Below are 27,181 nucleotides of genomic sequence, written 5' to 3'. Positions count from 1 at the left end.
GACCAACTTGATAGAATCATCCTACCACCCAACTTACTTAACTCTTTGGCCTATTTAGTTTGAGTGGCGATTGGGTCGATTGATTTGAAAAAGGTAATAGAAACAGACAATTAGTTAGGCCAATCGAGCTAGTAAGGTCAAAGTGAGCTACTTGTCCTAGCTTATTGGCGAGACAAAGCAGGCTACACGAGCTAATCGAGCTGATTGGGACGATTTAACGAGGGAAGAAAATTGAGCCAATCGAACCGTCGAGATTTGAATAGGCTGAGCAAATTGGATTATTCAAACTGAACAAATATAACGTTCAGACTATTCAAATTGAGTAAACTGTGTTGCTTAATTGAGATGAACGAGCAAAACAAAATTGATCATTCGTCCTTTTATTATTATTTATTACTTTAAATAAACAAATTAAAAAAAAAAAATAGAGTTTCTAGAACAGATTCTTGCATAAAAAAAATTCCATCGCAACATTTCTGGAATTAATTTAATCGATAAAACCACATTTTTTATATGTCGAATTTGAAGGCGAAAGCTGAAGCATTCCGCGGTCAACGGAATTTCAGTACCAGCTGCCGATAACGTACGTGATTTGATGTCTTCAAGCTTTGACGCGATAGCATTTTTTTTCTCATTTGAAAAAGTCGAGATGGGATAATGTTAAATATAATAAGTTTTAATTGATTAAAATTAATTAAAAATTATTTAATAAAAATAGTTTTTAATTGATTTTAATCAGATTTATTATATTTGGCATGATTATTTTTTTATTATTATTTATAAATAACTCTATTAATTTTAGTAATAAAATTATAAAAAAAAATTATATTATTTCTTTCCTTTACTGTCTTTCTACGTTGCCGATTTGATATAAAAAGATCCCCTTCTTCCTCCGACTTCTTCCATCGATCTGAGCCCGAAATTCAGAGGCTTGGTTTTTTGGAATTATGGCGACTGCTACCATCGAAGACCTCCACCCGGACATGCTCGCCGGCGCTCTCCGTCTTCTCGACGGGCCTGACCTCGCCTCCCTTAGCTGCGCCACCTCTCGCTTTCGGTCCCTTGTGGGAGAACCTGACCTCTGGCGCGACCTCTGCCTCTCCTCTTGGCCCTCCCTCCGGCACCCGCGCCTCATCCGGCTTCTGGAATCCTCGCACCGCTCCTTCTTCGCCGACGTGTTCGCTTCCCCTGTTTGTACGCTCCCTAGCTTCCCCTGCGACAGCGATGAGGAAGCCAGCCTTCCGTCGGAGCTCATCTCCGCTGTCGAACTCCGCCATCGCAACTCTGTTATTTTATCCCTGGTCGCGGAGACCGACACGTCGACGTCGTGGTTCAGGGCCGCGCCGTTTCGCCTCGACGCCGAGGTGGAGAGGAAGGACGACGGGGGTTCCTTCTTTTTCTCGCCGGAGGAGCTGACGCTGAGCTGGATCGTCATCGACCCGCAGAGTAGACGGGCGGTTAGCGCGACGAGCCGGCGGCCGGTGGCGGTCAACCGGCACTGGATCACCGGCGAGACGGTGCTGCGGTTCGCGTTGGTGCTTAGCGATGAGTGCGCCGTCGGGGCGGTGGTTAAATGCGGAGAGGAATCAGGGGAAGTGCGGGAGATAAACCTGGTGGCGGAAGGCGTGGAAGGGGCGTGCTTGAGCGGGAGGGAGGGCCTGGCGGTGCTCCGGTCGGCGATGGAGGGCGGTAGGCAGAGATGGAAAGAGGAAGAGGAGGACGCGAGGAGGAGGTGGGAGGAATTCGAAGGGCGCAGACAGAAGAGGAAGGAGACGGCGGCGAGGATGGAGAGGTTGGTGGACCTGGCCTTCGCTGCCGTGGGCGCCGCGGCGTTCCTGGCCCTCTTCGCCTTCGTCGTCGTGAGGTAGCAACCGTTGGATCAGTCCCGGTCCGCCTGAACCGGAGAGAACGGCGATCTTTCTCTATATATATTTTTTGTATTTTTTTATACAAATAAAATTCAAAATAGTACAGCAATAATAATTATATTTGCACATGAATAAATTAAATAAAGTGTATATAGTGACTTGAAATGGTCCATTATTCTTTGGGCCCACCAAGCCCATGTGGGTTTTGGTGATCCATCATTTGTTTGGAGATTTATGACTGTTACCATCATGTAGCTGAATGATACAGGGCTTCATTGTGCAGATTGCCTTCAGGGTTGATGACACTCAGGGATTCCTAAAACGGAGCACTCAGATACTTTGAGTTTATAAATTCAGTGTATCCAAAGTATCATTGGTTAGTTTGATAAGTTTTTAATAAATAATTATTGAAGATGTCATCGATTATTTGAGTTCATAGCTTAGTTATTGATGCAATAGAGTAATTTTAGTTATTATTATTATTATTTTATTAAGTTAGCTTTTTAAGGTATGTTAAGCTTTTGTGTTTGAATATTTGAACACCTGTTTAATTATTTTGAGGAAGTTTTTTTTTATTAATGAGAATTTGAGGTGGTGCAATTTCTTCTTAAATGTCCAATTTGATCATTTATCAGCTAGTATTCTATGGAATGAATAGAAGATTATTTTCGGTATTCAAAATCGATAGTCATCCACTATATAAGTTGGTATCAGAGCCGAGATGATCTTGTGGAATCATGCCACCGAGAAGATAGCAACACATCAACAACACTTTTGACCGTGATAGGGAGTAACGATGTCGAGAGATGGTTAACAGTCGATTTCTCCTATCTGTGGATCGGTTAATAAAAAGGATCACAACGATGTTGGAAATCTTGAATAAAGGAAGTCATGTCGAATACAATAACAATTGCCGGATAAACGCGGAAGAGGAAGATGATATTTTTAATGAGGAGAAAAGAGTTTGTATTTATAAGGAAGATGATAACAAGACTGGAATATCCAGTGATTCAATTCAATTTATGACGATAACGAGGTAGGTGATCATGAAGTTGGTATGGATCTTCAAATTGAGGAAGAAGCAACAAAAAAATCTGTCATTTGAAACTGATAGCAGTGATCTCCACATCAATCTAGCCAACAACAGAACAAATATTTCAGTTACTTGAACTTAACAAGTCCCCTCACGGTTCAAGTCACAATACAAAACATCACCGTACATAGAAGTTTATTGCCACCTTGCTCCCTTCCGAAACCCTAACGATGCGCAACAAATTGACGATGGGCTTCGGCGTCGGCATCATCCCCTTCAACCCTACGGTTGGAGCCCTCTTGATACGGCCCCTGCTCCTCCTCTCCAGGAACAACGGCGGTGCCATTCTGCTAACCAACATTCCCTTCACTCCCTTTTCCCACTTCAAGAAGCTAGGGTGCATCGCTAATTGGACCCACAAACCTAACTTTGGCGCCAACGCTGCTTGATCGGCAGTCAGTGGAGGTCACGATGCCGTCTTTGACCTCACTATCGACGAGTCCTCTGCCTTATCCATCGGCGTTGGTGATGACTCCTCTTTCCGCCTAGTCGACAACAAGCCCTTGTCGTACCCCAACTTCGGACCCTGCTGGCACTTCCAGCAATGACCGTAGTAGTCGCAACATCGCAATGAGGATGTTGAGGCTCAAAAGCTTTAGACTGAGAAGGAGCGTGCCCGCCTCAACCTTCTCGATAATCTGCACCACTGTTTTTAAGTACTTAGGGTAGTTTTGATATGATTAATCGAGTTAAGTTATATTTTACGATTTTGATCCTTTATGTCTAAGTGTGCAAGGACTTAGGAATAAGAAGTCTAGCAGAAGACGCAATGAGCGAGAAGAATGATACGAGAAGTGAGTCGACGAATTCAGTGCATCTGAGGGATGAGAATCTGTAGAAGAGTACACCAGTGAACGAGAAAAACACATGCGGCGCTTCTGAAGAACGAGAAGTTAGGAAGAAACTATGCTTGAGGAGAAGACCAAAGTTGGGTTCAGGTGAGGTCAATTCCGGACAGCCGGAGTATCACCCAAACAATCGGACAAGAAAATGGTCAACTCTGAGTTAACTGTGTCCAGGAGTCTGGAGCAGGTCCAAGTGCTCGGACTACAGGTGTCCCGACTGTTCCGCCATGTCAACAAGCCATTGTTGTAAAAAGGACCATCACAGAGTCCATGTCAGCTGACTCTAGGTGCCGGGATCGGGTCTAGGCGCTCGAAAAGTAAAGATCCGTTGTAAAAAAGTCATTGTGAAGTGGATCAAGTTGACTAAGTCAAGTACTCGGATCGGGTCCATGTGCCCGGAGGTGCCATGTCAACCAATTACTAGCTTTGACTAGTAGACTGTAAATAGAGCTCTGGTGCTCGAAATTAGATACAACACACTTTGTACTAAATTCCTTTTCTATTTTTAAGTTCGCGCTTTCAACAATTGTAAGAGGTTACTCTGCCTTCTTCAAAAGACATTTTTTAGTTGAGTGTTCATTGTCTTGGATTAGCAACTTTCTCAATTGTAAACCAAGTAAATTTGGAGTCTCTTCTTACTTTACTTTTTGTTTATATTAATTATCTTTTTTGTTTAGTTAATGTGTGTGTCCTTGCTAAGTACGAAAGCAAGAGAATTTAAGGGGCTACTTCGGATAAGGGAATGGGATAGGTAGTAGGAATGATTATATATAATAATGAAATGGGAATGATTAATGGCTCATTCCAATATTTTAAGGAATGAATCCGTGGGGCTCACTATCATTTCCCTAAACCAAGCACCAAGTTTTATTCCATTCCCATTCCAAACCCTCCAAACAAGCATCTTGTAAATTTCTAATTTGTAGGCTATTCATTTCCTCTAACCTGTCGATACCGATCCTACACTATTCACATTTTGCCGACGGTGGTCTTGGCGATGGTGCCAATCGACACGGCTCCCCTGCTTAAGTCGTACATAGACGTCCAGCTTAAGCGGACCATGCTCGACCAGATTCCTTTCTCCACCTTCTCAAGGCTTTTGGTGTACCGAGCATCCAAAAGCTTTTCCTGGTGTGTAGCTTTTGAGTTGGCTACTGATATCATTGTTCATGTCGGTGATACAAAATTCCACTTGCACAAGTTTCCCTTGTTGTCTAAGAGTTCTCTCCTGCAGAAGCTGCTGATGGCTTCCAATGATGACAAGGTCGATGAGATTTGCATTACTGATATCCCCGGTGGAGCTACAACTTTTAAAACTTTTGCAAAATTTTGCTATGGAATGACTGTAACACTCAATGCTCACTATGTAGCTGCCACTCGATGTGCAGGTGAGTGCTTGGAGATGTATGAAACAGTTGAGAAAGGGAACCTTGAATACAAAATTGAAGTCTTCCTCCAGACTGGCATATTTCATAGTCGGAAAGATTTGATCATAGTTCTTCACACGACAAGGTCTCTTCTACCCTGGGCTAAGGACTTGGAATTGATCACTCATTGGATAGATTCTATTGCCTCCAAGGCTTGTGTTGATACTTCAAAAGTGGCATGGTCATACACCTACAACAGAAAGCAACTTCTATCTGAAGTTCTTAATCCACAACAATGGAATGCAGTTAAAAAACAGAACCAAGTGCCAAAAGGACTGGTGGGTGGAGAACCTGTTCGAACGCGAAGTCCACTGCTTTAAGAACATCATATTGGCCATTAGTGCTAGAGGCAGAATGTCCTCTCAGGTGATTGGAGCTGCACTGGGAGCTTATACCTGTCGTAGATTATCGAGTTTAGGCAGAAAATCAATGAGAGAGAGAGGTGATGGTATGAGCACTTCATTTGTGAAGATAGTGATTTCACTGTCGCCCTTAGAGAAGGGTTCTGTCTCAAGCAAATTCCTTCTAAGGTTACTGAAAGTTAGAAATTTGTTGAGTATTGGTGAAATTGCCAAGAAGGAACTAACAAAGCGAATAGGGTGTCAATTAGAATATTCTTCAGTTCGTGATCTTCTAATCCCTGCTTCCATGGAGAGCATGATGTATGACATAGACATAATTCTCAATTTAGTAGATGGTGAAGGAGCCACAATTGTCTAAAAATCAGGTTCTTGATCAAGCAACTCATCTTTTGACAAATCCTCATCTTGTAGGCTCTTACAACATATCTAAGTTGACTTTGGGTCAAACATCATTTGATCCTTTCTTTGGGGTTCTTGTCGAATATTGTCTTAGTAAATATAATAGTAGTCCCCTCACTTTTGTCTTAGTATATATAATAAATATAATAGTAGTCTCCTCAATTTTATTGGGTTTAATGTCAAATAAACTTCTTCCTTAGTAGAGCTATCAAACAGATCAATCAGTAATGAAACGAGTTGACTTGTGACGTACTAGTCATTTGATGAGATGGGTCGACTCGTCATCTTGGCGGATTGAGAAATCTACAATCCAACCCAATCCTAAGTGGGTTGTGAGTTAGACGGGTCAACTCACGAATCATAAAAAATTTAAAAAATTAAAATTTTTTCATATTTTTAACATTTTATTTTAAAAAGATTTTATCAATCAAATGTATCCAGAAATAAATTTTTTAAATATAAATGAACACAGATGAATAATCATGTTTGATAAAAAGTACTATTTTTATTTTAAAATTATAACAAAGACAGCCGACGCTTAATATGGTGTAGCAGGACGTCGAGAGAAATCAGATAGCTGGTCCGAGCGGGGGAGGACATGTTACTATACAGTCACCGTACGGATGAGCCACCTGAGGTTGTCAGAGTGGAGGGGTTTCGGGCAAGCAGTGAGATTTGCTCGCGAATGAAGCGGAGTTTCGGCCGAGCGACTACCCCGCTCATCCTAGCAACATAATCACTATAGTATCTCTCAACATCCTTTTGGGATATAATGCCGCTGACACGAGGCATGTTCGACAGGCGGATCGTACGACGAAAATTTCTATTGTCTTGTCAGGGATATGCATGTTCTGTTAAGGTATGATGTCAAAGGTACTTTCCTGATAGGTCCTTTCATAGGACATATTGGAGAGCGTGCCCATGCCTTGGAAAGCGTACATGTCACCTACCATTGTGGCAAAGGCGAATACGCTCGCCCTCAGCGCTCCCGCCAATCCGTCCCAAGGCCAACACGGAGGAGGTAAATCACGGACGGCTATTAGCCTTTGAAATAATGACTAGCACATAAGAAAGGTATTTACCTCGGCTTTACCGAGATTCGTACATGTCACCTACTAAGCTCTATTAAAAGGGAGTCCATCATCGACGAAAGTACGTATTATTCTTGAGTTATACTGTTGCTCCGTTTTTCTCCATATTCCGGTGACTGACTTGAGCGTCGGAGAGCCAACACCAGAGACCGCTTCCCTGGCCCCGCACTAACGTCATTTGTTTTACAGAGCGGAGCAAATTAAGTCCACATCCGGTCAGCGAAACCGTCGCCTCCCAACTTTCCAACTTCATGCTTTCGAATAGGATCAGTAAATATAATTTTAACTTTACAAGTTATGGTGGCAAAAGGCAAATATGTTTACCCCCAGCACCCCCGCCAACCCGTCGTAGGATCAACATGGAGGAGGTAAATTATGGGCGGCTACTAACTTTAAATAGTCACTACCACGTAAAGAAGACATTTACCTCGACTTTATCAAAATTCAACTATCAGACGATCAGACCTCATGGTGGTATAAAATAAAATTATAATTCTTAGGGTTGAAATAATAAATTTGAATGGATTAAATTTTTTTTTCCTTTTAGGAATAAAATTAGAATAAAAAATTGAAATAGTAAATTTGAATCAATTAAAATAATTTTTTTCTTTTCGGATAAAATTGAAATAAAAACTTTTACTTTTCCTTCCCTTTCTTGCACCCAATTTGAAGTGAGAAAATCTCCGGGAAATAAAGGTTAAAGCTTCCCATACCTTTCCTTCTCTCACTTCCTGTTTGAGTTCTCTTCCCTTTGTTTTATCCTTCCCCTTCCCTCACCTCCTCCCAAGCAGAGGTTGGGCGGCCTCTGTTTCTCCTTAGAAGTTCAACCGGACCAGCCCTCGTCTGTCCGATCACCATAAGGAGAGATAGGAAAGGTGGCTTCCGAAGGAGATCCAGTCTATTCCTCAGCCGTTTTAATCAGAGCGGAGACCTAATCGTTGGTCTCGCAACAGAGTATATACACGTTGTATTCTCGTTGTCAGCCATCGATTCTTCTCCACGAGATTCGTGATTGGTAATCTCATCGCGATTACCAATTTTGTGAGGATCTGTCCTAATCTGTCAATATATTCAATGGTTGACATTTATTTTTGTCATAGTTGAATAAATGTGTTTGAATTCAAGTGAATTTAATTTGGTTCTTCAGGTGAAATAAACATTAAAATCTTGCATACACGGACTTACGCACTGGCAATTGATGTGGCGATATATTAAATACCACTAAGGCCATGAAATACATATTTATAAAAATAGTAATTCATTAGTTAAGTGAATTTATCACATATCATTATTATTGTTCGACACCTTCTTCTTAATTGAGTCAAGCAGTCGCAATCTTATCAATAACAGTCGGAAAATCCACCGCCAAGATCTTCTCAGTCCCTGCACGAAACTTCTTGCCGTACTCAACGTGTCGAGGGTGCTTCATGTACGCCGCCACGTCCTCAGCGCTGTCAAACATGAAGATGAACGTATGCGTGAATCCATGGCTATACTTGTCGTTCTTCATAACGTCCTCTCCCCTGCACAGTAGTATAATATTTAACAACATAACATAACATGCACTATTGCACTGCATGAGGAATTTTATCATGTAGAAGTTGAAGTTTTAATGTAGTACCATTCGAAGGATTTGATGATATCCAACTCTAATGCGAGTTTCTTCATGTCCAGAAGCAGCTGCTCCACTGCTGCTCCTTCCTTGAACTTGGCCATGACCAGGTGCTTGATGCCTGCCATTATGTCTGTTTCTCTGGTTTTAATTCTAGTTAGCTAGAACAGGTGGAATGGAAGCGAAGATCGATGCAAAAGAAGGGAGGGTTGCAGGGATTTTATAGCCAGAAAAAGAAAGAGATGAACGGACACGATTCTACTCATTAATTAATTAACTCCATATGAAACACGTGCATGGCATGGATTTTTTTAATTTTTGTTAATTTACTCCGTCCTGGAAAGTGGAAGCTGAAAGGGACGTGTATAAGACACAGTCCAACGACATAACAACAAATTATCTGGCCAAAAAAATCTCAAGAAGAAAAAACAAAAAGAGAGGAGATGTTATTGCAATAATATATCTCTGTCGGAGAAAATTACGTAGGAGCGAAATTTTTTTTGAAAAAATGGAAAATGTTTTAAAAACATCCAACTTCAGCGTGCATCCGGAAGAATTCGGTAAACATCAGCTCATCGCACGCAGTCCACGCTCGTGTGTGAATCTGCGCGATCTGGCACGTTCGCGAATGCCAGGGTAAAATCGTGGCGTGCGATAAACATACGCTCGTCAGCAGACAGAAACTTGGAGTCTTATCAGATGTTTGTTCTTATTTAAAAGACAATAAATGATTAACACGCCTCGCTAAGTGTAGGCAGGTACGAGGACGTATCATGCTTACGAGGGCTGAGTCACCCGAGTCGGAAGAGTCACCCGACTACCTAATATCGCCCGAGCTAATTAAATGGCCACCGTATCCAATTAGAAAAACGATGAATAAAACTATAAATAAATCAATGTTTATAAATAAATTTAATGTTTCACTTGCTAAGAGTTTATTTATACATTTAATACACTAAGATTAATTAAATGAATAATTTTAAGTAATTTGTTAAATTAAATAAATAAATTTGACGTATATGTATTCGAGTTCGTGAATCATATTCGTTAATAAAATTTTTATCAAATACTAAATAAATTAAAAAAGTTCCATGATAAATAAATATATTTGTATTATTAAGCTCAATCATTAATTAAATAAATTTAAAATGTAAAAATTTTAAATAATCAATTAAGTTTAAATTGAGATCTCAATAACATCTAAATGAACTCATACAGTGAAAAGATAAGATGAAAGGGCATTCTAGACATTTGACATCTTAAGGGCTTTTGAGTTTATAAGTGCACTGTTCAACAGCAAAGAGAGGGGGGCTTCGTGCTGGATTTTTCTATGGCCGCTGAGCACAGGAGGGGAATGGGGGAGGGGTTCGTTTTCTGCAGAAGCTCGCCGCCACAGACGGAGGGAGGTTCCATGCTTGGGTTCCCCGTCGCCGCCGAGCACAGTTCGTGCTTGGGTTCTCTGCCGCCGCCAAGCACAGAAGGCTTCGTGCTTTTGCCGCCACCAAGCAACTTGGTCGGCTTCCTCCCTCTCATGCTTCTCGCCGACGACGACGCCGGGCGCCGGCTGCTCCCCTCTCCGCTACCTCCTTTATTCAATGCTGACGTCGTCGAAGAGCATCGCCTCCGCCTCCAACAGCGCCGCCTCCGCATCCAACAGTGCCGCTTCCGCCTCTAACAGTGCCGTCGCCGCTTACAGCGCTCGCCGGCACCTCCCGCCGCTGTCGCCGACGCCTCCAGTAGACGCCGACACCACCTCCAGCGGGCGTCGCTTCCAGCGACAGCTACTGCCCCCTCTAGCGGTTGTCGTCACCCTCTGGGCAGCCGTCGTTTGAGTGCTCAGGTTTGTCTACTCCGACCTTCGAGCCGAGATGATGTTCGGTCTGCGAGCCGATGTGATTCCGCCCATCGAGCCGATATGTTTCGCTATTCGTATTGTTATTATGCTTGTGAGTTACTTGTATCATCCGGCCTGCGAGCCGCTATCATATCCGGCCTGTGTGCCGTTATCATATCCGGCCTACGCGTCGTGTTTTTGGATCATTGTTGCACCGGATTCTGTGCCGTCATCCTCAGATTCGACTCCTCAGCTAACTCACATCCATCTACTTGTCAGGGCCGCGACGATTCGATCAGCTCACCGATCCATCCGAGGGCGTCCCCCTGAGGCCAAGGGATCGGGGCAACCCGGTCGCTGGCTGCAGGTAACGTTGGCTGGAGGTCCTCCGATGAATTGGTCAACACAGAAGACAGCTCACCATCCGGGTCATGAAGATGCGGTCAACATTCCAGACACGTCATTCCGACAACCCCATCTTCTCAGATTCCCGACAAGAACATAATTGGCGTCGTCTGTGGGAACTTCGCCTGATCGGGAATGTGAAGATGGACGAGACCATAAAATTCTGTTATACTCATGACCTTGGTGGGTTTTGACTAGCATATTCTGCTTTTCTCACTCCATGGGTATTCGGGAGTCGAGCAATTGAGTCAGATCTTTTGCCGGACGGTAAGTCAGTTTTTTCATTGTATTTTCTCTTTCAATCATAGGATCTAGCATAGTTCTCCGGTCGAATACTCCCGTGACGATCGGCAGGGCTTGTCCTATATTAGAGCCACATGCTCGATCTCGAAGACTCCCGTGCCGATCGACCGACATTATATTTGCGAAGACTCCAGTGCTGATCGACCGGAATTATATTTGCGAAGACTCCTGTGCCGATTGGCCGGGATTATATTTGCGAAGACTCCCGAGCCGATCAACCGGGATTATATTATATCAGAGCCACAGACTCACTGTCAAAGACTCCCGAGTCGATCGGCCGGGATTATATCATAATAGAGCCACAGGCTCATTGTCGAAGACCCCGTGCCGATCGACCGGGTTTATATCATATTAGAGCCGCAGACTCATTGTCGAAGACCCCGTGCCGATTGGTCGGGTTTATATCATATTAAGAGCCACAGGCTCACTATCGAAGACTCCCGTGTCAATCGGCTGGGCTTATATTTTATTACAACCATGAGCTCGTTGTCAAAGACTCCCGTGTCGATCGGTTGAGTTTGAGTTATATTAGAGCCACAGGCTCTAGAAGTCGAGCGGCGACTATAAACCTCAGAGTCGAGCGGCGACTATAAATCTCAGAGTCAAGCGGCGACTATAAACCCCAGAGTCGAGCGGCAACTATAAACCCATGTGAAGACTGTCGATGGGCGACGTTAAACCCAGGTCTCCACCGACGGTCGAGCAGCGACCTTAAACCCTTCCTTAGAGAGGAAGCAAACTGAATTGTTATCGAAGTAGTGTTCGACACTATCTCCGTAAAACAATATTGCTCCTCTACGGTGCTCACGGATAGCAGCAATTCGTTCCCAAGATACAACGATGACGTCTCGAAATAGTAGCACTTCAAATTTCGAGACCGACGAACCTTCTCGTAGGATTTTTGGACTCTTCTTATGCAAGAGATGGAAGAATGGTTTGAATGCAAATGCTTTTCGAATGAATGATTTCCAAGAATGAGAGAGATCTATTTATATTGGGTGAAGATGCAAGTAACCCTTGGTTTGGACTGATCTGGATCGTTCATTTTGAAAGAGTATAACCCTTTAAAGGTCTTTTGATCTCAACTATCATATCTGAAGAGATATAATTCTTCAGATGACTTTTAATCTCAACCATCAGATCTGAAAAAATATAACTCTTTAGATTCTGATATGATCTCGTCCCTTGATCTGAAGAGTTATAACTCTTCAAATCTCATCTTGATCTTAGCCGTAAGATTACAACATTTAATCCGATGCTTCAGATCAAGCCTTCCGCTTCAATGCCAGATTAGAATCCGACGCTCCAGATCGCAAGATGCGATTTATCCTCATCTTTGATCCGACGATCACCATCCGTTCGTCCAATCCAATCATTATTCTCTTCACCTGACATGCCACGTCACCGCCACGTGGAGCATAAATGAAAGCTCCTCAATGCATAGGTGGCGAGCTCGCAGGTGCTCATCTAAGGTTAGAGTTCGCTTGTGCTTTTGTATTAACAATATTAACACAATAATACATATAAGGAAACGTCGGTTCTCGTCGGTTAACGATGTGAGACTAAAATTTCATTTTTTTCCTTAATATTAATTTAAGTACATTTTTGAACAATTCATTTCTCATTTACCCATAATCGATTTTGAGCAAATTAATAATTCAGATTATCTACGTGAAACGTAGATTTCTATTTTGAAGTCAAACTTGACTTTCAACGATTGATGGAACCAAGATTTTGATTTACAAAATCGTATCCAACAAAAATAATCAAAGGAGGGAGTAGGGTTCGGAGGAGAGGAGGTGACGGCAAGGGCACTGCCGTCGATCGCGAGCGAAGAGCATTAGAGCATGAGGCGGCAGAAGAGGAAAGGAGGAAATAGACGGTAAATTCTGATCCGTAATTTCTGGTTTGGAAGTTTCGCGAGGCGACGCGACTTGGGATTTTAGTAACACGAGGTTTCTCTTGCAAATCTAAGAAAAATGAGGGTTTTCATGCAAAATTTAACATGAATTGAATTCAAGTGAATTTTGGTCCTTCAGGTGAAATAAACATTAAAATCTCGCATAAGCGTATGCGGACTTATGCATAGTTAATTGATGATGTGGAGATAATCAATATCACTAATATAAGGAATGCGGAGTTGCCTCTTTATAAAATCTAGACCATGAAATACATATAATATAAAAATAATAATTCATTAGTTAAATGAATTTATTGCATATCATTAATTCAGTCAAGCAGTCCTAATCTTATCAATAACAGTCGGAAAATCCACCGCCAAGATCTTCTCAGTCCCTGAACGAAACTTCTTGCCGTACTCAACGTGTCGAGGGTGCTTTATGTACGCCGCCACGTCCTCAGCGCTGTCAAACATGAAGATGAACGTATGCGTGAATCCATGGCTATATTTGTCGTTCTTCATCACGTCCTCCCCCCTGCACAGTAGTATAGTATTTAATAACATAACATAACATGCATGCATGAGGAATTTTATCATGTAGAAGTTGAAGTTTTAATGTAGTACCATTCGAAGGATTTGATGATATCCAACTCTAAAGCGAGTTTCTTCATGTCCAGAACCAGCTGCTCCACTGCTGCTCCTTCCTTGAACTTGGCCATGACCAGGTGCTTGATGCCTGCCATTATGTCTGTTTCTCTGGTTTTAATTCTAGTTAGCTAGAACAGGTGGAATGGAAGCGAAGATCGATGCAAAAGAAGGGAGGGTTCCTTGGATTTTATAGTTCAAAACAAAGAGAGATGAACGCACACGATTCTACTCATTAATTAATTAACTCCATATGAAACACGTGCATGGCATGGATTTTTTTAATTTTTGTTAATTTACTCCGTCCTGGAAAGTGGAAGCTGAAAGGGACGTGTTTAAGACACAGTTCAACGACATAACAACAAAAATATCTGGCCCACCCCGGGAGACTGGAGATATGTTTTTTTTTTTGTTTTTTTAACAACAAAATGTTGGACTTTGAGAGGTGAAAAAAAATCTCAAGAAGAAAAAACAAAAAGAGAGGAGATGTTATTGCAATAATATATCTCCGTCGGAAAAAATTATGTAGGAGCGAAATTTTTTTTGAAAAATGGAAAATGTTTTAAAAACCTCCAACTGCAGCGTGCATCCGGAAGAATTCGGTAAAACATCAGCTCATCGCACGCAGTCCACGCTCGTGTGTGAATCTGCGCGATCTGGCACGTTCGCGAATGCCAGGGTAAAATCGTGGCGTGCTCGTCAGCAGTCAGAAAAGTTAGTTGGAGTCGTATCAGTGTTTGTTCTTATTTAAAAGACAATAAATGATTAACATGCCTCGCTACTTGTAGGGAGGTACGAGGACGTATCATGCTTACGAGGGCTGAGTCACCCGACTACCTAATATCGCCCGAGCTAATTAAATGGCCACCGTATCCAATTAGAATTGAAAAACGATGAATAAAACTATAAATAAATCAATGTTTATAAATAAATTTAATGTTTCACTTGCTAAGAGTTTATTTATATATTTAATACACTAAGATTAATTAAATGAATAATTTTAAGTAATTTTTTAAATTAAATAAATAAATTTGACGTATATGTATTCGAGTTCGTGAACCATATTCGATAATAAAATTTTTATCAAATACTAAATAAATTAAAAAAGTTCCATGATAAACAAATACGTTTGTATTATTAAGCTCAACCATTAATTAAACAAATTTAAAACGTAAAAATTTCAAATAATCAAATAAGTTTAAATTGAAATCTCAATAACATCTAAATAAACTCATACAGTGAAAAGATAAGAGGGAAGGGCATTCTGGACATTTGACATCTTAAGGATTTTTGAGTTTATAAATGCACTGTTCACCAGCAAAGAGAGGGGGGGCTTCGTGTTGGATTTTTCCGTCGCCGCTGAGCACAGGAGGGGAATGGGGGAGGGGTTCGTTTTCTGCAGAAGGTCGCCGCCACAGCCAGAGGGAGATTCTATGCTTGGGTTCCCCGTTGCCGCCGAGCACAGTTCGTGCTTGGGTTCTCTGCCGCTGCCGAGCACAGGAGGCTTCGTGCTTTCGCCGTCGCCAAGCAACTTGGTCGGCTTCCTCCCTCTAATGCTCCTCGCCGACGACGACGCCAGCTGCTCCCCTCTCTGCTACCTCCTTTATTCGACGCTGACGTCGTCGAAGAGCGTCGCCTCCGCCTCCAACAGCGCCGCCTCCGCATCCAACAGTGCCGCTTCCGCCTCTAACAGTGCCGCCGCCGCTTCCAGCGCCCGCCGGCACCTCTCGCCGCTGTCGTCGACGCCTCCAGTAGACGCCGACACCACCTCCAGCGGGCGTCGCTTCCAGCGACAGCTACTGCCCCCTCTAGCGGTGTCGTCACCCTCTGGGCAGCCATTGTTTGAGTGCTCAGGTTTGTCTACTCCGACCTTCGAGTCGAGATGATGTTCGGCGTGTGAGCCGATGTGATTCCGGCCATCAAGCCGATATGTTTCGCTATTCGTATTGTTATTATGCTTGTGAGTTACTTGTATCATCCGGCCTGCGAGCCGCTATCATATCCGCCCTGCGTGCCAATATCATATCCGACCTACGCGTCGTCTTTCTGGATCATTGTTGCACCGGATTCTGTGCCGCCATCCTCAAATCCGGCTCCTCAGCTGACTCATATCCATCTACTCGTTAGGGCCACGACGACTCGATCAGCTCACCGATCCATCCGAGGGCGCCCCCCTGGGGCTAAGGGATCGGGACAAACCGGTCGCTGGCTGCAGGTAATATTGACCGGAGGTCCTCCGATGAATTGGTCAACACAGACTACAGCTCACCATCCGGGTCATGAAGATGCGGTCAACATTCTAGACACGTCATTCCGACATTCCCATCTTCTCAGATTCCCGACAGGAACATAATTGGCGCCGTCTGTGGGAACTTCGCCTGATCGGGAACGTGAAGATGGACGAGACCAGAAAATTTTGTTATACTCATGACCTTGGTGGGTTTTGACGAGCATATTCTGCTCTTCTCACTCCACGGGTATTCGGTGTTAGGACCAAAAATAGCTAGAGGGGGGGTGAATAGCTCGTCGCGTGCTCGTCGCTTGGCGTTGCTTGTTTCTTCAAGGATATGCAGCGGAAAATACAGAAACAAATACAACCACGCTAACACTAGGATTTTACTTGGTATCCACCTCCAAAGGAGGTGACTAATCCAAGGATCCACACCACGCACGCACCCTCCACTATGAAACACTCCTTTTCGGTAACTACCGAGGGCGGAGAAGCCCTACAAGACTCTCAGTACAAGAAGAAGAAAGGGAAATACAAGTTAAGCAAAAGCTTACAAGATGTGCAGTAAAAACCCTAACCCTAACTTCTTCCTCTTGCAATAGATCCGCCTCTTGACTTGGAAAGCCTCCAAGAACCTTCAAGAACTGGCGATCACGTGCTTGTAGAGAGCTGTGGAGGAGCTGGAATGAATCTGAGAAGAGCTCGTAAAGCAATGCCGAAGACCACGCTCGCCTGCGGCTTTAAACCCGACGCAACGGTCGGATCCCGATCGATTCGAATGTTCCGAATCGATCGGGGAGGCTTTGGATCGATCCACGGATCGATCCAGAGCGCCGCGAGCAGAAGCGCGCTGGATCGATCCACGGATCGATCCGGCGCTTATCGCGCGAAGCCGCATCGATCGGCTGATCGATCGGGACCTCTGAATCGATCACGGATCGATCCGAAGCTTCTGACCGGCGGGAAGAATGCGGATCGATCCGATCGATCCACGGCTGAATCGATCCACGGATCGATCCGAACAATTTTGCCCAAAACCAAGTCCCAAACCTCTAACCAACATCCGGTCAACCTTGACTGTTGGTACATCATGCCTCGCATCTGGTCACTCCCTTGACCTGCTGGGACTCCCCCAAGTGTCGGTCAACCTTGACCCATCTGGACTTCCTTCCTTGCCAAGTATCCAATCAATCCTTTGACCTACTTGGACTTCCCAACACCGGATGTCCGATCATCCTTGATCCATCTTGATTTCCTTCCTTGCGGCTTCACTCACGGGACTTTCACCTAGCTTCACTCACTAGGGTTTTCCATCCGCTAGCTTCACTCACTAGGACTTTCACCGGCTTCACTCAGGATTTCCTTCTCCTAGCTTCACTCACTAGGACTTTCTTCACCTGGCTTCACTCACCAGTTTTTCTTCGCCTAGCTTCACTCACTAGGACTTCCTACTGCCTAACAGTTAGGACTTCCGATCAAGTATCCGGTCAACCTTGACCTACTTGACTCTTCTTGATATCTATCTTGTCAAACATCTAAACCCAAACCAAGACTCGGCTTGGTTAACCAGGTCAACCTTGACCCGGATTTACCAACAATCTCCCCTTTTTGATGTTTGACAATACCACAATAACACTTACAATCCCACATGTAAGTTAGGCTAATCCTATAGCCTCCTTCTTCATGCCACTAGGTAATGAACACATAAGTTAAGCTTTTCATTCTCCCCTAAGAGGGCAAACTCCCTCTAGGTAATGAAAACCTAACTTACTTCCTTTCATTCTCCCCCTATTGGCACACATCAACCCCCTACTAATAAAACACATCAACCCGTCTTTGGACACACATCAACCTATGCTCCAATTTTGGGCACACTTCAACAACTTCATCTGTTGAAGACTCTCCCCCTGAAGAGTTGCTCATCGTGATCACAACTTCACTCATTGTGATCAACACAATAATGAAGGTCCCATACCCTTCATTTATCCTTAACTTCTTCCTCAATGTAGACAAATACCCAACCTTGAGCATTTTCTAACATCTTGAGTTCCCACTTGAAATAATGAGGATATCCACTCCCCATTTCAAGTTCAACTGCTCATCCATGAGCATTCTATTAACAGAAGGTTAACCACCTTCCAAGGTTTATGAAAAATAATTTTCATGTCTTTAAAGAGTCTCTCCCCCTAAAGACATGGTGGTAACTTCTGTCATTGCACCAACAATGACTTGGAATCCCTAAACCTTTAGGAAACCCAGATTTAGAAGTTTTGAGGTTCAAATGTTCAAAATTTGAAACAAACCTCAACCTAAACTTCAATGAAGTCTTCCTTAACCATTCCATCCTTGTTTTCAACACGAAAACACCCTTTTTATGTATACAAATGTATTTTAAGAGTTTGGAATGGTTACCTAGACTAAAATAGGTTCAAAGTGCTGAAATCAGGTTTTCCCAGCCAAAATCAGCAACTTGGATCGATTGGAGTTGGGTTCCAATCGATTGAACCTTTCTGAATCGATCCACTGATCGATTCAGAATACCTGGATCGATCGGCTGATCAATCCAGCGAGCTACTGCTCACGAGATTTGCCTTCTGAATCGATCCATGGATCAATCGATCCATGGATCGATCGGAGCTCTGATAGTTGCTGAAATTCCATTTCAGTCAACTTCAGAAACCCCTAGAAAATTCTACAAAAATCCAAAAATTATGAAATTTCGTGTAGACATTGTTTAGGGCATATATTATCAAGGAAAAATAGTTTTCTATGAAAATACATCATCTTTTCAAAGATTGACACAAACTTGAAAACTTGCAAAAACTTTAGTGTTTTCTTCAAGTTTGTGTCTAACTATTCAATGGTGATTACTATCAAAAGATAGCCTTCACCAAGGTTTTCCAAAATCATTTTAAAAATTTTTTAAAACCAATATCCCACCATATTCCTTGGGCTTAATGCACATGACTTGTACATTAGCTTTCCCAATGATGGGAAAACACATATCTATGTGTTTTGATGAAACTAAAACTCAAAAGAATGCACTAAATCAACATCTTGAGTTTTGTTCATCATCCTAACATCTCACTTGTATCTAATGTGCACTAAAACACATACAAGTCATCTTATAGGTCTTTGTGAGATGTAGATTTTGGTTTTGCCCTAATCTAGGGATCATGCATATCTATCTAGGCATTTTGGAGATATTAGACACCCACCTAGGATGTCACTTGTTAATAAGTGTTGTTAAATGCCTTTTGTCCTTAATTACAAGGAATTAAACTTAATGCATGATAATGTTATGACATACATCAAAAAGAAATAATTTTCAAAAGAAAATATCCTATAATTACATGATGTATGAATGTCATGACATGATATTTTTGGATTTTTCATAATAAAACATGAACGCAAAAATAGACATGATGTCATGACATATGATGGGCAAACAATCATGGCAAGATTTAGCATAAATAAAATATACCTAGATTAACTATCTAAGTATCCTTAAAACCTTAGCTAAACTTACAACTTAAACCTAGATTGCCCTAAAGTGCTTCAAGAAAATGTCAAAGCCTAAATTGGCATTTCTAATTCCCTTGATTAATTTATGCCAGTCGAAATTAAGCATATCCTCAAATGTTGGCATATTTCATTTTTCCACAAGAGTAACACTTCAAAGTTAAGGCCCGGATTGCCTTAAATTTCCTAAGAACATACCAAAATCCCAACTTGGTAGCTCTTATGAATTTCCTAATATGTGCCTTTTAAGATTAAAATCAAATTTTCACCACTAGGCACATTTTACTCTTTCAAGGAGTAAATAATAGTTCCATTTCATTTTCAAAGGTTAACAAAAACCTTGAAAATGCTCCTTGAGTGTCAATTTCCTCAAAGTTGGGTTAACTACCCTTCTAAGCGGAGTTGACACTCTCTAACCCATCTATGGGGTAGAGAAGATGCTCCTAGGAACCCAACACCTATTGGTGCTCCTTGGATGCTCTAGATACTCACTAGGGATAACTTCCCTAGATACCTTCCTAGTGACCTTGTTTGGCTTCTTGGAGGCCTTGGTCACACTTTCTAGGTCAACTCTAGGGATAGCCTCCCTTGTGACCTTGTTTGTGACTTTCTTAGACTTCTTAGAAGCCTTAGTCACATTTATTGCAAAAATACTCTTAGGGATGACTTCCCTAGTATTTTTGGCTTGACCACTAGACCTAGGGTTTGTTCCATAACTATATGGAACTCTATGGTAAGAGGGCACATCCTTCTTAGCCTTTGGTTTGTATCCCAAACCTCTATGGCCATTGGATGGCTTTTGTACCCCTAAACCTAGGTTATGCTCTTTTTGCCCTAATAGGATATTTTCCATCCTTTTTAGGGTCTTTTCCATTTTATCAAGTCTTGACCTCAAGACTTGATTTTCCATCACTAAGTCCTTAGTTTTTGTTTTTTCATTAAGTTCATGAGCATTTTGGTTTCTAGGCTTGTATCTAAAATCCTTAGAGTTATTGCCTAGACTTTTACCTACATTCCTAACCCTAGGAGTGATAGTCTTAGCATGTAGGGCCACATGCTTTTCCTTAAAGCTCTCATGCTTTCTATTCTTATGGTAAATTGCATTAAAATGATAAAAGTTAGACCTATCATGCTTTTTACCATAATGTAAAGGAGTAGGCTCAATAAATGTTACCTTCTTCTTTACCTTGGAGGCTCCCCCTTGACTAGTGCCTCCTTGAGCCTTGACCCTCTTCTTCCCCTTGGGGCATTGACTACGATAATGCCCCTTTTGATTGCAAGAGAAGCATATAATATGCTCCTTGCTCTTCTTTGTGTTGGGGATGGTCTCCTTGGGCTTCACCTTGCCCTTAGGTGCCACTTTGCCCTTCTTCTTGGCCAATTTAGGGCACTTGCTTTTGTAGTGCCCATGTTCCCTACATTCAAAGCATATAATATAATTTTTATTATTAATTGAAATATTTATACCTTTGCTTGTAGGGGTGGCATTTTCTTTGGATCCGGAGGTAGAAGCTTCCTCTTGATCGGACCTTGATTCTCCTCCATTTGATTTTTCTTGACTTGTGGAGGTAGAATCTTCTTCCTCCTCTTTGTCTCTTGACCCGGATGTAGAAGCTTCTACTTCTTCTTGATCCGGCGTCACCAAGGATTGCTCCCCCTCAATCCTAGAGGTGGAGGCTTCATCATCTTGAATATGAAACAAGGAGTATGCTCCCTCCTTGTTCCCTTCGATGCATTCCCTTGAGGATGAAGCTTCTTGGATTTCATCTTCTTCGGAGGTTGAGCATCTCTCAACCTCGGAGTCCTCCTTTTGGTCTTGCTCCAAAGAGTCACCCTCTATGGATACTTCTTGCTCTTGTACAGTGGAGGGGATCTCTTCATGAAGCTTGGCCAATCTGCTCCATAATTCCTTTGCATCTTCAAATTCTCCAATTTTGCAAAGGATGGTGCTTGGCAATAAATTGACCAAAAGCTTGGTCACTTTGTCATTTGCATCGCACCTTTGGACTTGCTCCGAGCTCCATTTGCTTTTCTTGAGAGGCTTGCCCTTGGAGTTTGTTGGAGCTTCGAAGCCTTCCATTAGAGCAAACCATTGCTCTATCTCCATCATAAGAAAATTTTCGATTCTTGATTTCCAAGAATCGAAGCTTGTGGATGTGTATGGTGGAGCCACCCTTGTGTCAAATCCAAGTCCATCTTGGAATTGCATCTTGAAGTTGAGCTTCTTGAAATCTTTGACTTTGACAATTTTGCTTCAACTTCTTTACCCTCTAGCTTTTCTTGATATGCTTGACCCTTCCGGCGATGATTCCGGTGAAGAGCGGCCTCGCTCTGATACCACTTGTTAGGACCAAAAATAGCTAGAGGGGGGGGGGTGAATAGCTCGTCGCGTGCTCGTCGCTTGGCGTTGCTTGTTTCTTCAAGGATATGCAGCGGAAAATACAGAAACAAATACAACCACGCTAACACTAGGATTTTACTTGGTATCCACCTCCAAAGGAGGTGACTAATCCAAGGATCCACACCACGCATGCACCCTCCACTATGAAACACTCCTTTTCGGTAACTACCGAGGGCGGAGAAGCCCTACAAGACTCTCAGTACAAGAAGAAGAAAGGGAAATACAAGTTAAGCAAAAGCTTACAAGATGTGCAGTAAAAACCCTAACCCTAACTTCTTCCTCTTGCAATAGATCCGCCTCTTGACTTGGAAAGCCTCCAAGAACCTTCAAGAACTGGCGATCACATGCTTGTAGAGAGCTGTGAAGGAGCTGGAATGAATCTGAGAAGAGCTCGTAAAGCAATGCCGAAGACCACGCTCGCCTGCGGCTTTAAACCCGACGCAACGGTCGGATCCCGATCGATTCGAATGTTCCGAATCGATCGGGGAGGCTTTGGATCGATCCACGGATCGATCCAGAGCTTATCGCGAAAGCGCTGGATCGCTTATCGTGCGAAGCAGCATCGTCCCGATCGATCGGCTGATCGATCGGGACCTCTGGATCGATCCACGGATCGATCCAGAAGCTTTCTGTTCGCTGGGAAGAATCTGGATCGATCCACTGATCGATCCACAGCCTGGATCGATCCACGGATCGATCCAGAACTTGGTTTTTGCCCAAAACCAAGTCCCAAACCTCCCTAACCAACATCCGGTCAACCTTGACCTGTTGGTACATCATGCCTCGCATCTGGTCACTCCCTTGACCTGCTAGGACTCCCCACCAAGTGTCCGGTCAACCTTGACCCATCTGGACTTCCTTCCTTGCCAAGTATCCAGTCAATCCTTTGACCTACTTGGACTTCCCAACACCAGATGTCCGATCATCCTTGATCCATCTGGATTTCCTTCCTTGCCTGGCTTTACTCACCAGGACTTTCACCTAGCTTCACTCACTAGGGTTTTCCATCTGCCTAGCTTCACTCACTAGGACTTTCACCTGGCTTCACTCACCAGGATTTCCTTCTCCCTAGCTTCACTCACTAGGACTTTCTTCACCTGGCTTCACTCACCAGGATTTCCTTCTGCCTAGCTTCACTCACTAGGACTTCCTTCTGCCTAACATGCCAGTTAGGACTTCCCAGTCAAGTATCCGGTCAACCTTGACCTACTTGACTCTTCTTCGATCAATATCTTATTGTCAAACATCTAAACTCAAACCAAGACTCAGCTTGGTTAACCAGGTCAACCTTGACCTGAGGGATTTTGCACCAACATTCGGGAGTCGAGGAATTGAGTCAGATCTTCTGCTAGACGACAGGTCAGTTTTTTCGTTATATTTTCTCTTTCGATCATAGGATCTGCCATAGTTCTCCGGTCGAATACTCCCGTGCCGATCGGCATGGCTTGTCCTATATTAGAGCCACATGCTGGATCTCGAAGACTCCCGTGCCGATCGACCGAGATTATATTTGCGAAGACTCCAGTGCTGATCGGTCGGAATTATATTTGCAAAGACTCCCGTGCTGATTGACCGGGATTATATTTGCGAAAACTCCCGAGCCGATCGACCGGGATTATATTATATCAAAGCCACAGGCTCACTGTCGAAGACTCTCGAGCCGATCGGTTGGGATTATATCATAATAGAGCCACAGGCTCATTGTCGAAGACCCCGTGCCGATCGACCGGGTTTACATCATATTAGAGCCACATGCTCATTGTCGAAGACCTCGTGCCGATCGGTCGGGTTTATATCATATTAAAAGCCATAGGCTCACTATTGAAGACTCCCGTGCCGATCGGCCGGACTTATATTTTATTACAACCATGAGCTCATTGTCAAAGACTCCCGTGTCGATCGGTCTAGTTTGAGTTATATTAGAACCACAGGCTCTAGAAGTCGAGCGGCGACTATAAACCTCAGAGTCGAGCGGCGACTATAAACCCCAGAGTCCTGCGACAACTATAAACCAATGTGAATACTGTCGAGCGACGACGTTAAACCCAGGTCTCCACCGACGATGATCCAGCGACGACCTTAAACCCTTTCTTAGAGAGGAAGCAAACTGAATTGTTATCGAGGTTAGTGTTCGACACTATCTCCGTACATCGATATTGCTTCGCTACGGTGCTCACGGATAGCAGCAATTCGTTCCCAAGATACAACAACGACGTCTCGAAATAGTAGCACTTCAAATTTCGAGACCGACGAACCTTCTCGTAGGCTTTTTGGACTCTTCTTATGCAATAGATGGAAGAATGATTTGAATGCAAATGCTTTTCGAATGAATTATTTCCAAGAAGGAGAGGGATCTATTTATATTGGGTGAAGAGGTAAGTAACCGTTGGTTTAGACTGATCTGGATCGTTCATTTTGAAAGAGTATAACTCTTTAAAAGTCTTTTGATCTCAACCATCAAATCTGAAGAGATATCAGATGATTTTTAATTTCAACCATAGAGATATAACTCTTCAGATCTCATCTTGATCTCAGCCGTCAGATTACAACATTTAATCCGACGCTTCAGATCAAGCCGTCCTCTTCAACGCCAGATTAGAATCCGACACTCCAAATCGCATCTATTTGCGATCTGTCCTCATCTTTGATCCGACAATTACCGCCACGTGGAGCATAAATGAAAACTCCTCAATGTGAAGTGCAAGGGTGGAGATCACTTGTGCTTTTGTATTAACAATATTAACACAGTAATACATATAAGGAAACGCTGGCTCTCGTCGATTAACGATGTGGGACTAAAATCCCATCTTTTTCCTCAATGTTAATTTAAGTATATCTTTGAACAATTAATTTCTCATTTACTCGTAATCGATTTTGAGCAAATTAATAGTTCAAATTTATCTACGTGAAACATAGATTTCGATTTTGAAGTCAAACTTGACTTTCAACGATCGATGACACCAAGATTTTGATTTGCAAAATCATATCCAATAAAAATAATCAAAGTAAGGAGAAGGAGTAGAGAAGGAATAGGGTTCGCAGGAGAGGAGGGGGCGGCAAGGGCACTGCCGCCGATCGCGAGCGAAGAGCATTAGAGCATGAGGCGGCAGAAGAGGAAAGGAGGAAATAGGCGGTAAATTCTGATCCGTAATTTCCGGTTTGGAAGTTTCGCGAGGCGACGCGACTTGAGATTTTAGTAACACGAGGTTTCTCTTGCAAATCTAAGAAAAATGAGGTTTTTCATGCAAAATTTAACATGAATTGAATTCAAATGAATTTTGGTCCTTCAGGTGAAATAAACATTAAAATCTTGCACAAGCGTATGCATGCGGACTTATGCATAGTTAAATGATTATAATTTGATCCAGGGGAAAGCGATCAAAGGAATGGAGAAGGAGGAGAAGTAGGGTTCGCAGGAGAGGAGGTGGCGGCAAGGTACTGCCGCCGATCGTGAGTAACACGAAGTTTCTATTAGGGGTGATCATGAATCGAATTGATTCGATTATTAGGGTAAAAAACTATTCGATCTTACTAAATCAGATAATATAAAATCGGGACCTACATCCGATCTTATATCCGGCGGTTCTTATGTTTCAGATATCCGACGGATTGTCAGTTATTTGGATATCCGACCCTATATCCAATGAAATATAAAATATAAATATAAATATAACAAAAAAAAAATATTTTTTTTTAAAATGATAATAGACATTACTCATTACACGTTATAGCAGCTAATCGGAAATAACTATTACAACGTGTAGTAACTTATCGACAGTAGTTGTTACAACATGTAATAGCTTATCAACATTAGTTGCTACAAGTAGGGGAGATCGGATCGGGTTGGTTCGGTTATTGGGATAAAAAACTATCCGGCCCTACTAGATCAGATAATGCAATATTATGACCCTACATCTGGCCCTATATCCAGCGGATTATTTTTTTTCGATTCGGATCGGATTGATATAAGCGGATTAATCGGTTTGACGGATTGATTGTTCACCCCTAGTTTCTATTGAAATCTAAGAAAAATGACGTTTTTCATGCAAAATTTAACATGAATTGAATTCAAATGAATTTTGGTCCTTCAGGTGAAATAAACATTAAAATCTCGCATAAGCGTATGCGGACTTATGCATAGTTAATTGATGATGTGGAGATAGTCAGCATCACTAATATAAGGAATGCGGAGTTGCCTCTTTATAAAATCTAGACCATGAAATACATATAATATAAAAATAATAATTCATTAGTTAAATGCATTTATTGCATATCATTAATTGAGTCAAGCAGTCGCAATCTTATCAATAACAGTCGGAAAATCCACCGCCAAGATCTTCTCAGTCCCTGCACGAAACTTCTTGCCGTACTCAACGTGTCGAGGGTGCTTCATGTACGCCGCCACGTCCTCAGCGCTGTCAAACATGAAGATGAACGTATGCGTGAATCCATGGCTATACTTGTCGTTCTCCATCACGTCCTCTCCCCTACACAGTAGTATAATATTTAACAACATAACATAACATGCATGCATGAAGAATTTTATCATGTAGAAGTTGAAGTTTTAATGTAGTACCATTCGAAGGATTTGATGATATCCAACTCTAATGCGAGTTTCTTCATGTCCAGAAGCAGCTGCTCCACTGCTGCTCCTTCCTTGAACTTGGCCATGACCAGGTGCTTGATGCCTGCCATTATGTCTGTTTCTCTGGTTTTAATTCTAGCTAGCTAGAACAGGTGGAATGGAAGCGAAGATCGATGCAAAAGAAGGGAGGGTTGCAGGGATTTTATAACCAGAAAAAGAAAGAGATGAACGCACACGATTCTACTCATTAATTAATTAACTCCATATGAAACACGTGCATGGCATGGATTTTTAATTTTTAATTTTTTTTTTTTGGATTTACTCCGTCCTAAAAACCGAAAGGGACGTCTTTAAGACCCAGTTCAACGACGTAAAAAAAAAAAAAAAATAATAATAAATTTAGTTAGCCTGACTAATATTGGGATGATCCCCATAGTTTAGCATTTTTTTGATTGTGTATTCTATTTGAAGAATTTTTTTTTTACAAATATATTAAAGTTGGGGTGGATGTCTGAGTGATAATTTGGATATTCTATTATGATATTCATTGATTAATTATGAGGATGATCGATCCGACTTTACAAAAATTTTCAATTGATTATCAAAAAGCACACGTAATGAATAATCCAGAAATCCTGAAGCCCAACATCAACGATATA

At 42.4% G+C, this 27,181-nt stretch overlaps 3 protein-coding genes and 1 pseudogene across 5 annotated transcripts; 2 read left to right on the top strand and 2 right to left on the bottom strand.

Moving 5' to 3' along the window:
• The first annotated feature begins 885 nt into the window (after positions 1 to 885).
• LOC122046937 (probable F-box protein At2g36090) lies at positions 886 to 2,282 on the top strand. Its single transcript, XM_042607897.1, has one exon. The coding sequence runs from the start codon at positions 948 to 950 to the stop codon at positions 1,866 to 1,868; it is 921 nt and encodes a 306-aa protein (XP_042463831.1). The 5' UTR covers positions 886 to 947; the 3' UTR covers positions 1,869 to 2,282.
• A 2,521-nt stretch (positions 2,283 to 4,803) lies between these two features.
• LOC121975558 lies at positions 4,804 to 5,953 on the top strand (annotated as a pseudogene).
• Positions 5,954 to 8,266: 2,313 nt separating this feature from the next.
• On the bottom strand, positions 8,267 to 26,691 carry LOC122012771 (stress-response A/B barrel domain-containing protein At5g22580-like). Of its 3 annotated transcripts, XM_042570731.1 has the most exons (3): positions 26,514 to 26,691; positions 26,272 to 26,424; positions 8,267 to 8,455 (listed from the first exon to the last, which is right to left on the bottom strand). In XM_042570731.1, the coding sequence occupies exons 1-3, from the start codon at positions 26,630 to 26,632 to the stop codon at positions 8,407 to 8,409; spliced, it is 321 nt and encodes a 106-aa protein (XP_042426665.1). In that variant the 5' UTR covers positions 26,633 to 26,691; the 3' UTR covers positions 8,267 to 8,406. The 3 variants fall into 3 exon arrangements, with proteins under 3 accessions (XP_042426665.1, XP_042425519.1, XP_042426033.1); XM_042569585.1 differs by lacking the exons at positions 26,272 to 26,424; positions 26,514 to 26,691 and adding an exon at positions 8,707 to 8,895 and having other exon boundaries at positions 8,267 to 8,608; XM_042570099.1 differs by lacking the exon at positions 8,267 to 8,455 and having other exon boundaries at positions 26,111 to 26,424.
• Positions 13,366 to 13,952, bottom strand: LOC122011921 (stress-response A/B barrel domain-containing protein At5g22580-like). Its single transcript, XM_042568696.1, has 2 exons — positions 13,764 to 13,952; positions 13,366 to 13,674 (listed from the first exon to the last, which is right to left on the bottom strand). The coding sequence occupies exons 1-2, from the start codon at positions 13,880 to 13,882 to the stop codon at positions 13,473 to 13,475; spliced, it is 321 nt and encodes a 106-aa protein (XP_042424630.1). The 5' UTR covers positions 13,883 to 13,952; the 3' UTR covers positions 13,366 to 13,472.
• Positions 26,692 to 27,181: the final 490 nt, after the last annotated feature.

Source organism: Zingiber officinale, chromosome 1B (assembly GCF_018446385.1).
Source record: "Zingiber officinale cultivar Zhangliang chromosome 1B, Zo_v1.1, whole genome shotgun sequence".
Classification (NCBI taxonomy): domain Eukaryota; kingdom Viridiplantae; phylum Streptophyta; class Magnoliopsida; order Zingiberales; family Zingiberaceae; genus Zingiber; species Zingiber officinale.
The sequence above is the reverse complement of the archived record's forward strand: the minus strand, read 5'-3'. Positions and strand labels throughout refer to the sequence as shown.

Coding starts and splice junctions, on each gene's coding strand:
- LOC122046937 (XM_042607897.1), top strand. CDS start 948: ATGGCGACTGCTACCATCGAAGACCTCCACCCGGACATGCTCGCCGGC.
- LOC122011921 (XM_042568696.1), bottom strand. CDS start 13,882: ATGGCAGGCATCAAGCACCTGGTCATGGCCAAGTTCAAGGAAGGAGCA. Junction 13,675..13,763: donor ATCATCAAATCCTTCGAATG/GTACTACATTAA, acceptor ACTACTGTGCAG/GGGGGAGGACGTGATGAAGA.
- LOC122012771 (XM_042570731.1), bottom strand. CDS start 26,632: ATGGCAGGCATCAAGCACCTGGTCATGGCCAAGTTCAAGGAAGGAGCA. Junction 26,425..26,513: donor ATCATCAAATCCTTCGAATG/GTACTACATTAA, acceptor ACTACTGTGTAG/GGGAGAGGACGTGATGGAGA. Junction 8,456..26,271: donor CGTGCAGGGACTGAGAAGAT/CTTGGCGGTGGA, acceptor GACTGAGAAGAT/CTTGGCGGTGGATTTTCCGA.